Source organism: Pecten maximus, chromosome 13 (assembly GCF_902652985.1).
Source record: "Pecten maximus chromosome 13, xPecMax1.1, whole genome shotgun sequence".
Taxonomy (NCBI): Eukaryota; Metazoa; Mollusca; class Bivalvia; order Pectinida; family Pectinidae; genus Pecten; species Pecten maximus.
The window spans coordinates 13,994,543-14,007,063 of record NC_047027.1 but is presented as its reverse complement, the minus strand read 5'-3'; the positions used below and the strand labels follow the sequence as shown (position 1 = coordinate 14,007,063).

General features: G+C 37.0%; 1 protein-coding gene across 1 annotated transcript; it reads right to left on the bottom strand.

Annotated features, from left to right (window-relative positions):
* Positions 1-4,472: 4,472 nt before the first annotated feature.
* LOC117341329 lies at positions 4,473-10,247 on the bottom strand. The gene is made up of 4 exons (XM_033903185.1): positions 10,144-10,247; positions 9,110-9,532; positions 8,080-8,301; positions 4,473-5,181 (listed from the first exon to the last, which is right to left on the bottom strand). The coding sequence occupies exons 2-4, from the start codon at positions 9,498-9,500 to the stop codon at positions 5,072-5,074; spliced, it is 723 nt and encodes a 240-aa protein (XP_033759076.1). The 5' UTR covers positions 9,501-9,532; positions 10,144-10,247; the 3' UTR covers positions 4,473-5,071.
* Between the last annotated feature and the right edge of the window lie 2,274 nt (positions 10,248-12,521).

Genomic DNA, 12,521 nt, shown 5'->3' with positions numbered 1-12,521 from the left:
ATCAACCCAGGTTCTAAAACCGAAGAAGCCTCACACTTTCCTATGACTGCGAATTCGTGCACTTGGAGTGGTCTACGGTGCCAAATATAACGGGCACCACCTCTCAGGTACCGAGTTCAAGACTTCAAGTAAATGGAACCCCCCCCATCCTCTAGAAGATAGGCGACCGTATCACCAGTTAGTGCCATTTACAGTTAAAACATGTCACATAATCACATATGGTTTATTTAGTTAATTTTGTTTGAGTGGATACTTATGATATATTATTACAAATGCGTTTAACATTTTATATTTTCAGCAGATAACTGACAGAGTTATCTCCCTTCATATTCACATTCTGATCTATCAGAGTTACTTCCCTTCCTTTCACTCTGTCAGATGTCAGAGTGGGCCAACAACGGTTATCAGAACTCTTATTAGTGGGAACAACGATGTTCGGTGTCTCGGATAGAGCAGAGAAAAATAAGATACATGACTGGAAGTCCTTGGAACATTTCCCTAGTCTATGTGTACATACATATAATTATACATACTAGGACTATAACCCATTTCTGATAATGTGGGTTTGTATCAGTACCTACAAATGTAGTAATATTGACAGGGATTGGAGAGGGACACATCTGGTTTTATCGGGTATATCTAGTGTGGTACTTTTGGGTAAATCGTCGCGCCCTTGATATATACCACCAGATATATGCAGATAGTGGTACGGGGGTATAGACACTCGTATGACAGAATATTTCGATATTCTGTCATACTCGTGAAATATATGTTATATTAAACGGGAAACCATTCAATATCCTCTACTGTATATATTCCAAAGGCAAAAATGTAATAAAAAAATTAATATGTCGAATTGTATATCCGCATTTTAAATTATTTTCAGTTGAACTGATTTTTATTTTCGATTTTTTTTTTAATTACATATAGACGACAAAAATCATCGTAACATAATGACAACGCAAAATCCGAATATCGAAACTAAAAGTCGACACAACCAAACATTTGTCCGAAAAAAGGAGAAAGCCAGGGCAAGATTGGCGTAAGGATTACAAAGCTGATGTCTGAATACCGGAATGAAAATCATTACAACTTTGAGGTGTTAGGTACTGGAACGACATTATGACATTGTTTATCCTTTCATACATAATATAGATGTGTACTATCCAGAGTTGATCAATGACTTTAACTATCTCGCAGGCAAATCTAAGACACTGATCTACAAATCTAAGTCCCTGATCTACAAAGTTATCCAAATTTCTTAATACATGTAAAGTATTTTATCAATATCGCGATGCGTGTCATGATCTTAATAGAGATGTAAACCACGTGAAAATGTCCCGTGTTAAACGAGAACGTGTTTTTTGAAATTATCGAAAGATAATAGAGGTACAAAATATAACTGTATGACTACCATAATACCATAAAGGAATCTCCACTTAATCAAATACACCGATATAGATTTAATCTATGTTCGTCTTTCTTTTTTTTAACCAGAAATTAAAACTCCCAATAGCTATATACACGTACATGTATATCTCAGGTCTAAAGTTAGATGCTTATTTCATTACAAACTAATTGAAATCTAGATGCTAATTTTCACTTCGTTACATGTTACATGTAACGGAGTTAGAATGAAGATCTAGATATTAATTATAGATTGATTTCATTATATAATTGTTTCAAATCAGGCTCTTTATCCGTTCGTTCAATTCCTTTTATACCCCGTGCGTCTTGTAGTGCATGGTCGGGGCTGAATGTCAAGGTCAAGGTCCCAGTACGAGACCAAATAATGGTCAAAGTTTTAAAAATCAAAAAATGAAACTTTTTTCATTGGATATGAAAGAAAATGATTCACTGAGACGTAATGAGCAAGTTTTATTGCCGTGCAATCAAATAAGGCGCAGAAATAGCACTTTGAAAAATGTTTATTTTCCCGCCAAATTTCAAATTTTTCACAAAAGTGCACTTAATTTACTTCTACTCCTACAATATATTTGGCACATCGATATCATGTACGGTTGCCTACGGAACACTTTTCACTGGCCTTAACCTTCGTTCAAGGTCACAGAGGTCAAATGATCAAAAATTGAAAATTTCAAATCTTTTTTAAAACCGTTTTTGTTCATATATAAAAGAAAATGCTATTTTTAAGATGTTTGCAACGTTCTAAGGTCAAATCATCAAAAATAATGCAGAATGGGCACTTTGAAAAAAATGTTCCTATCAAAATTCAAAATCATTCTATAATTAATCTTCAGATGTTTTTCTCCCATCCTCTGTACCTAGAGAATTGATAATTCACACATCCATAGCATGGATGGCTGGCTACTAAAGGTATACAAATCGTTGACATTGACTTTCAAAGTTTAAAGTCTGGACCATGGTCCAAAGAGAAAATGAAGAAAAAACGTATTTAAGCGACCGTCAGAATGATAACAGGTCTAAGATCATTTCCTGGATTGACATCTCCTGTTTTCAGATCTTAATCAAATCTATTTTCATTCTGATTTTGTACTTTCAGTCAGATCTTGTTTTTTTTCAGTTTGATTTTGTACTTTCAGTTTGATCTTGTAATTTTCAGTAAGATTTTGTACTTTCAGCCTAATCTGTTACTTACAGTTTGATTTTGTACAGATACATTTATTATGAATAATTGGTAACCTAGATTTAGGGGTAGGACTCTGAGTCAATATTTGAGATCTAGGGGCCAGACCCAAATCAATAAGAAGTAATCAAGGGACACTTTGGTTAATTTTTCATCCTGAATCATAGCGAAGCGTCTATCCCCTGTAGATGAGACTTAAAGGAGGAAACAGCTGCATAGTATATTTGGCACAAAATATACCTGTTACTGAATTCACATTTATCGGTTCTACCAACCTGGTGGTTTTGTACTAACACAAGCTATCAGATTAAAATGTTTGATTTTTTTTTACAGATTTTATAAGTTTGTTCTACTTCGATTATCATGGCAAAAAAAAAGTTTATTCAATTAAAAGAAAGCATGAATCGATATGACAGAGAAAGTTACCAGGAATCTGCCCCACATGAGACTGAAGGCCAGTGGATATCCGCAAGGACCTTTACAATAAAGTAATGAAGTCTTTCAACATGTAGCAATTAACACATGTTTTGTATTTTAAGGTTTTCGAAATATGTTCACATTTACTACATTTGAAATGGACTACACCTATACTGTGTCTACTGTCCAAACAACAACTTTTGCAAAAATAGTCGAATCAAAATGTCTCTCAGGGAAATACGAATATACATCACGGTGAATCAAAATGTCTCTCAGGGAAATACGAATATACATCACGGTGAATCAAAATGTCTCTCAGGGAAATACGAATATACATCACGGTGAATCAAAATGTCTCTCAGGGAAATACGAATATACATCACGGTGAATCAAAATGTCTCTCAGGGAAATACGAATATACATCACGATTATAATGCATGAGGCTGTATGAAATTACGTAAGAACAGAGAGTCATTCAGATCTCCCATCACAGGCATGATACCCTAAAATCTCGATAATAAGCCTAAATTGAAAATAGGCTGGTCTTTAAAGTAAGCTTTGGATTTCTTGCAGTCAAATGTATCTTGAAAATATGCCAGCTTTGAAAATAGGCCATACTTGAAAGTAAGCCTTTGATTCCTAGCAGTGAAATATATCTAAAAGATAAGCCGACATTATCTCAATATGATTATTTAACAGGATGTTTATAAGTAATGGAGGATTGATCAGAAGTGGTGATTAAACTCTAATCAACACAATGGAGCCACAGGTAATTGGGGTAAGTATAATTTCTTACCCCAAGTACCTGTGATTGAAGTCATATTGCACAGTCCACTCAATTTGTGTGTATAACATTTTTTTTTTATTTTTTTTTTTATTTTCCAAAAACACATATATCATTAACAGTCAATAATTTTGATATATCACCTGCACACTACTGCCATTATCTTTTAACAATTGTGTGTATAACATTTGATGAAGCAATCTAAAAGATGTTTGGAGCAAAAGGCACTAGTAGGCCATGTAAACTGTTGTGTGTAAACAAAATTGATGAAGTCATCTTGAATGGATTTGAAATTATATTCCAGAAACAATGAAATAGCAATTTCGAATATTTGTTTCCATGGTAACTGAAAACTGCTTCATAGTAAAGGATACAAGTAGACCATCTGATTGGTGTGTTTAAAGTTTCTTGAAATTATCTGAAGTAGTTTTGCAGACTGATATTCTCCATAAATGCTGATATTGTTGATGTTTGCCTACATTCTGTATCTATAAATACTGTACAACAAGGAACGTTTGTTAACTGTGTAAACTTTTGTTGTTTTCCAGGGTTGCCTTGGAACTACAAATATAGATACAACAAATATTGATGTATTTATTATTGTTATACATGTATTATTGTTGCATGGAAGGTTGTACCCACAAAATAATCTGAAGGCTTCAATCCACAAAAGAAAATAAACATTTATTTATACAGTGTAACTTTACATACAGTATTAAACAATGAGTCAATATATGATATCCAGCAGTCCAGGGATAATTCATACTTGGGTCTTTCGGCGTTTGGGTTGTAGATATACATGTTTCCATGGAGGTCCATCAGGTGTTCCCAAAACCAAATTTCTTTTTGTTTCTGCCTTTCTGTAATACTCCAGATGCTGTTTTAAACTTTCATGTAACCCTGACTTGTCAAGATCCACTACAGCAGACAGTTTTTTCTGGGTAAAGATAGTGAAATTCAAGAAAAGCCAAATAACAACTATGGTAGACACATTTAGTCGGTCTGGTGTCTGATCAGAACACCATAACTGGAGCGGGTCCCTAATGTGTAGTAAACAGTCACTTTCAGGGTCATACAGACAGACAGACACATGATCAGATGTGGTACCAAACGTTGGAATAAAAAAATGTGACAGTGAATTCCTATCTCTGTTAACTTGAGCAAATCCATTTGTTATGGTTTCAGCCATGATTTTCCTGAAGACTTTCTGATCCAGGAGAACACTGTCATGTCGCTGGGTGACTTCTATCGTTCCATCGCCATCATGTATTATCGTCTTCAGAGTCGTCAGTCTGTTCCTTCCCTGGAAATGATACAGCTATTGCCTGGTTCAACATGATATCTATTCTGCCATGCCACGTCCTCCATGATCCTGTTTGATAAAATATATACACAAAAGAATTACACATAATTTTATGTCTTGCTTGCCCTGCTTGCTCAGTAATATAACTTTTAACTCCAAAATTAACTAAAATTTCAGTATTTTTTTTCAAAAACAACCAAAAAACTAATTTTGATAAGAAGAAAGCACCCTGCATACATTATATGTGTAAAAAATATTGTTCATGATATCAAATTTTGTGAAAACACTAATTCTCAACATCTATCTAAAGTTGACTTTTTTACCCCAAAATATATACTCTTTATGGAAAGTGAGAAGAAAATAAATCTGATATATTGGGAATCTATTCTTATTTTACTTAAAGTAATTATTAGTAGAATAGTTTACTGAGAACAATCTAGATTCCATAGGGAAATTTGGACTTTGGACAATTAGCAACACCTTGACCAGGACCATCTGAGGGGGGAGGGGGATCATTCCAGGCATGTTTCAACTACATTGTAATTCCATTTTGGTAGAACTGGAGAAGAACTTTGAAATATGTGTCATAGGAAGGAGTAATGAAAAATACCCTGCCTGTGCTGGGGCTCGAACTTGTGACCTACACTCTCATGGGAAACATCCTACCACTAGGCTAAGGGGAAACCTCATATACTCTCTCAAATTTAACTGTTTCAGGTTCTCTTGATGAAGGACCCAGAGCCCAGTTTACAGTAAGCCATTTATTCAGCACAGGTTTTTCCATACAACATTACTTCCCACAAGCACATGGACATGAGCACTTCAAACGAACCATGTGAATACTATACCAACATCAACCTCATAATCATAAATTACAAATTAATTAGGAAACAAATAACACTTGATCAGGACCATATCAGGATCATTCTTGGCAAATTCAACTAGTTTTTAAGCAGAAGAACTTTAAAATATGTTTTCAAGATGGCAGCCATGCATGGTGCTAGGTGGCCATCTTGGATTTCACATTGACAGAGAAACAACAGCACTTTCTCAGGACCATCTCAGGATCATTTCAAGCGAGAATGAGCAGAATCCTGCCTGTGAAAGTTTGAAAAGTTTAAAAATGTGTTTTTCATAACATCAGTCATAGCAGACATCATGGATTATTATAGGAACATCTCAGGCTCATTTCAGGCAAGTTTGACCTAACACTTCAACTCTTATGATAAAAGAAAAGGCCATTTAATTTTCTTATCAGACTCAAAATTGAATAGGAACAACTGAGTACATCTCAAGAAATAGCATAAACAAGGATTGTTTACTCGACAGATAATGGACAAACAGATCTTACCTACAGAAGTGTCTCCTTCACATATCTTACCTACAGAAGTGTCTCCTTCACATATCTTACCTACAGAAGTGTCTCCTTCACGTATCTTACCTACAGAAGTGTCTCCTTCACCTATCTTACCTACAGAAGTGTCTCCTTCACATATCTTACCTACAGAAGTGTCTCCTTCACGTATCTTACCTACAGAAGTGTCTCCTTCACCTATCTTACCTACAGAAGTGTCTCCTTCACCTATCTTACCTACAGAAGTGTCTCCTTCACCTATCTTACCTACAGAAGTGTCTCCTTCACCTATCTTACCTACAGAAGTGTCTCCTTCACATATCTTACCTACAGAAGTGTCTCCTTCACGTATCTTACCTACAGAAGTGTCTCCTTCACATATCTTACCTACAGAAGTGTCTCCTTCATGTATCTTACCTTCAGAAGTGTCTCCTTCACATATCTTACCTACAGAAGTGTCTCCTTCACCTATCTTACCTACAGAAGTGTCTCCTTCATGTATCACACCTACAGAAGTGTCTCCTTCACCTATCTTACCTACAGAAGTGTCTCCTTCATGTATCTTACCTACAGAAGTGTCTCCTTCACGTATCTTACCTACAGAAGTGTCTCCTTCACGTATCTTACCTACAGAAGTGTCTCCTTCACGTGTCTTACTTACAGAAGTGTCTCCTTCACTTATCTTACCTACAGAAGTGTCTCCATCACAGATCTTACCTACAGAAGTGTCTCCTTCACGTATCTTACCTACAGAAGTGTCTCCATCACAGATCTTACCTACAGAAGTGTCTCCTTCACGTATCTTACCTACAGAAGTGTCTCCTTCACCTATCTTACCTACAGAAGTGTCTCCTTCACCTATCTTACCTACAGAAGTGTCTCCTTCACCTATCTTACCTACAGAAGTGTCTCCTTCACCTATCTTACCTACAGAAGTGTCTCCTTCACGTATCTTACCTACAGAAGTGTCTCCTTCACATATCTTACCTACAGAAGTGTCTCCTTCACCTATCTTACCTACAGAAGTGTCTCCTTCACATATCTTACCTACAGAAGTGTCTCCTTTATGTGTCTTACCTACAGAAGTGTCTCCTTCATGTATCTTACCTACAGAAGTGTCTCCTTCACGTATCTTACCTACAGAAGTGTCTCCTTCATGTATCTTACCTACAGAAGTGTCTCCTTCACCTATCTTACCTACAGAAGTGTCTCCTTCACGTATCTTACCTACAGAAGTGTCTCCTTCACCTATCTTATCTACAGAAGTGTCTCCTTCACGTATCTTACCTGCAGAAGTGTCTCCTTCATGTATCACACCTACAGAATTGTCTCCTTAAGGTATCTTACCTACAGAAGTGTCTCCTTTACGTGTCTTACAGAAGTGTCTCCATCACAGATCTTACCTACAGAAGTGCCTCCATCACAGATCTTACCTACAGAAGTGTCTCCTTCATGTATCTTACCTACAGAAGTGTCTCCTTCATGTATCTTACCTACAGAAGTGTCTCCTTCACGTATCTTACCTACAGAAGTGTCTCCTTCACGTATCGTACCTACAGAAGTGTCTCCTTCACATATCTTACCTACAGAAGTGTCTCCTTCACGTATCTTACCTACAGAAGTGTCTCCTTCACATATCTTGGCCTTACACCCACAGTCACATTCTTTTGAAAGCTGGTCAGCATATCTATCAACCTCATATTGTTTGCCTGGTATCAACTGAGAAAACAAATGATGTGCCAGTCCGGCCAGTATCTGTGTCTCTTTATTACTGTTTATTGAATGAGTGGCTGTAGTTAGAAGTTTCTTTATTGCCTCTTCATGGTGTCTTTTCTCTGGAACAATAAGAAAAGAATGCACTTTCAGAAAATAAAGAATTTAGTATGGTTTCGGCACATTTTCTCACTCGAAATATTGGATTTGATGTATAATATGGGAGAGTGAAATGCAACCTTTTGTGACCTGTATATTGGCCTTCAGCAGAGCTTCACACATTAAAAGTCCAAGAGTTAGATTATCAATAAGAGAACATAACAATAGGATAGAGAAAGATCCTTATTGTATTTCTCGAGAAGTAAACTTCAAATGCCAAAAATAAAGACGGCAGCCTGTTGACCATTTTCTATTACCAATCAGTCTCAAAACTAGATGGGCTCATCTCTTGACCAAAGGGTGCACTGATTCAACGAAATTGTCAAAATTCATGATGGCTGACTGTCAACCATACATGTATTTGGTTTTCCTGTTCAGTCTCAAAATTGAACATGCATAACTTTGGGACAAAGGAGAAACTATACAACAATTTGTAGAACTATCCTTCCTTTAATTCTCAAGAAATTGTCATAACACACTTCAAATGTCAAAATCCAAGATGGCCACATGTCGGGCATTTGCATTCTAGGTCAGTTAAAAATTAAGTTTCAACATCAAGTTTCAAAAATATCCTTCAAGTACTTCTATGGTATGATTTGAAATACTGTTGAGATAACAAACTTATGTTAAAATAGTATTACATACATACAAAACGTAACCAGAAACCTTTCTTTTTCCAACATAAATATCTCAGCATTTCATTACCGGTATACATACAAATTAATTTGAGGTAAGAGAGAAAATCTTCTCCACATTAACTTTACAACTTACCATGCAGAAAATTGAATAACGTTAAAAATGCTTGCCAACAAACGTCAGGCTGAGGACATTTTCCAAAAGTGTCAACTCTGTATGCTAGAAATTCTTCAAGAATAGATATATTTAGAATGTCCTTTATGTAAACCAGTCCAGGTTTTGGATATCCTCTTCTGCAATCTGATTCAAATGCCTTCATGCTTTCATAGCTTGGTTGAAGAGAGATATATGCATCATTGAAAGATGTCCCATCCAAAGCATTACTATTTTTTATAACTAAATTGACGAATGCAGGCGTGGGAGAAACAGTTTCAGTGGTAATAATTTTCAAAACACGTTTGACTGTATCCTCCTCTTCAGATCCTCTGAAGTCCTTCAGGAGATCCAACTGGTCTGTGCTGGCCATTTTCTTCGAATGAGTGCGAGTCCAACAATTTACTGAAGTGAAAAGGAATGTTAATTATCTGAGTGTATATTCAAACATTTTTAATATTGATAATCTATTTCGAGTAAAATGGCATATCTAAAACGTTGCATAAACTGATTTTCAGACTAAACTGATTGAATTAATAGTCATACTATTTTTCAAAATAACACATTTCCTTTTGGTCATAAAACCTAATATCATATACCTTAATCATTCATTACAAACCACTGTGCACCAGTTTTAGCTGCATAGCTTTAAGCTACGGTACCTAGTAGCGGAAATACATTTGACAACTGTCAACTGTTTTCTGTAACAGTAAATACTATTATACACAGCATTATAAAATATATTGTATATAACCCTCTCACTACTCTAAGCACAAGCCACATCCAGTCATTATTATCGATTTTATGGCGACTATGAAACAAAAAGACTACACTGTATGTAGAGGAGCGCTAGGCTGTAGGCAGTCTTGTCTGTTCTGCAGTTTTTGTACTAATACTCCCGGTATTATCATTATGATTTATAAAAAAAAAATAGGCATTGACAGTCAAATATACATATCAGGTTAAATACATGACACAGTTACCTATTGTTGTATAATCCTATATTAGATCAATACCTCTTTAAATTAGTTGAAACGTAGGAAAACTCGCTGTATTTTCTTACTCGTCGGTCAGGCAATGGACGCCGCCATATTGGATAGCGCGCGGTTGTATTAATTTCAACTTGGTAAAATCCGGACCGCCTGGTGACGTCCAGCATAGGCCGGGACGGCCCGGTACCATCCGGGCTTTTATAGCCATCCACATATATATCTATGGCGCGGGAAGGATGTCATAATCGAATAATTTTGCATAGGCAAAATTCGATTTTTGCCTAGGCAAATATTTTCTGCATAAGCAAAAACAATTTTGCCTAGGCAAAATTCAATTTTTTCCTAGGCAAAATTATTATTGCCTAGCCAATAATCGAAACCAAATTGTTTTTGCCCAGGCAAAAATCGAATATTTTCTAGGCAAAAATCGAATATTGCCTAGGCAAAAATCGAATATTTTCTAGGCAAAAATCGAATATTGCCTAGGCAGAAATATTTGATTATTACATCCTTCCTGCGCCATACATATCAACTAATATGTATTAAATAATATTTGCAAAATCGAGATGCTTATGGTTAAATCAAACCAGCATGGAGTCATGTACAATGACTCATTATGGTTTCATAGGAAGTTCAAAAAATGCTCGTATACCTTTCTATCCAGAAAAAAAATCACCATTCACTGTAAATAACCCTCTCACATACATGTACATGTATCTGTAATTTCCCCAAACAGAAAGCCAATGTAATCGTCATGACTGACGGAATTGGTCATCAAGAAGGAGGAGGAGGAGGAGGAGGAGGAGCACGGATATTTCTGATTGGTACTGTTTTAATTGCACTCTGTCGCAGTTTTAAGATTATCATTTTAATATTAGTTGTTTTTCGAATTCTCTAATTAAAGATATCGTAACTGTTTTGGAAGATGATGAAAGTGAGTCCTTCAGCGCTATATATTACCCACTGCCCAAATCTCTCTGGAGGTTTCCTGTCATGACAAGATCTCCTTGGAGAGGTGGTAAGCATACTCCTGCACGGATTACCGACTCGGGTTCTCTAAGGTCAGGTGATACAAGGGTGGGGTCATAGGTACTGTCTGAGTGATGGGCGATAGGGGAGGTAATTAGGGAACTTAACCGTGTCGGAATCAGCCTCAAAACTGGACTTGTCTAATGATTCCACCTGATTCCTGCTGTCTGGAGTCAAAGACATTGGGGGCTCCAATGGGGGGAATACTTTAGTAGCATTGAAAGGCAACACCATATTGCGACTCAGACATAACCTTGTAACTGGTATATTCCCTTTTGGAATACTAAAAACAATTGCCGGAGTTTGCTCCCATCGGTCAGCCAACTTGTGTTTGCTCTGAATTCCTACTTTTTTCACCAAAACCCGATCATCAATCTCCCGTTTGTCATCTCTCACCTTAGCATTGTAACCATAAGCAGATTTATTTCGAGCCGAGTTCTTACTTGCTTTATGAGCCGCTTCTCTATAAAGCAAACTCAAGCCCATCCTTAGTGTTCCCACATATGTTGAGTGGTCCACACACCCTTCTCCCATCCACTGACAAACGAGGGTGCCACCTATGTAGTGAGGAGAGTTAACAGTGGCATCATATGCAATCACCAGCGGGCTACATAGGATTTCCATCCAAGTTGTTGGTCCATCCTAAGTTCTCTGGCCATTACGTCACAAACGCATTATGCACTGTTTACGTTCAGTATAAATTCTAATGCGCGCACGTGCATTGAAGGTCATCATTCAAATAAGACTCGATCTGAGCTCATTGATGTTGGTCCCACATGTCACTATAGGTGTATGTGAATGTTGGTCTGGCCATGACGTCACGAACGCCTTATTTCCTGTTTACAATCAGTATTCAATTAGAATGCTTACGCACGCCCGTGGTTTGAAGCTCGTAGCTCAATTGAAACACCGATTTGAGCTGGCCATAACATCACAAAAGATCGACTTATGACCTGATGAAATTCGGAAAGCACCGTGGTTTGAAGCTCTTCGCTCAAATAAGCACAGAGTTGAGCTCATTTCTTCAATCCCCTACCTCACTTGAGGTGCATGTGCATTTTGGTTAAGATCCAAAAATCCTAAGTACTCTGACAATGACGTTACAAATGCCTTATACACTGCTTATATTCATGGAAATATGGACGGATCAAAAGGCGACTCTGTCATCATTTCTAGAGTACTTAGGACGGCCGAATCGTGACCATAAATCCATATGTACCTCGACTGGGAGATACGAACCACGAAGATGTGGTTGATCTGGAACTCATTTTAATGATAATGTTCAAACCACGTGTGTGCGGCAGCATTCCTACTGAATGTGGTCAGGCTCCTCGAATGGGACTTTGGGGTAATGGGAATGTGCTCGGTCCGGT

Excerpts from the sequence above, each read along its gene's own strand:
- LOC117341329 (XM_033903185.1), bottom strand. The coding sequence starts at position 9,500 with ATGGCCAGCACAGACCAGTTGGATCTCCTGAAGGACTTCAGAGGATCT. Across the intron at positions 8,302-9,109 it reads GTTATTCAATTTTCTGCATG|AGAAAAGACACCATGAAGAG; the intron begins GTAAGTTGTAAA and ends TTATTGTTCCAG. Across the intron at positions 5,182-8,079 it reads TGAAGGAGACACTTCTGTAG|GATCATGGAGGACGTGGCAT; the intron begins GTAAGATACGTG and ends TTTATCAAACAG.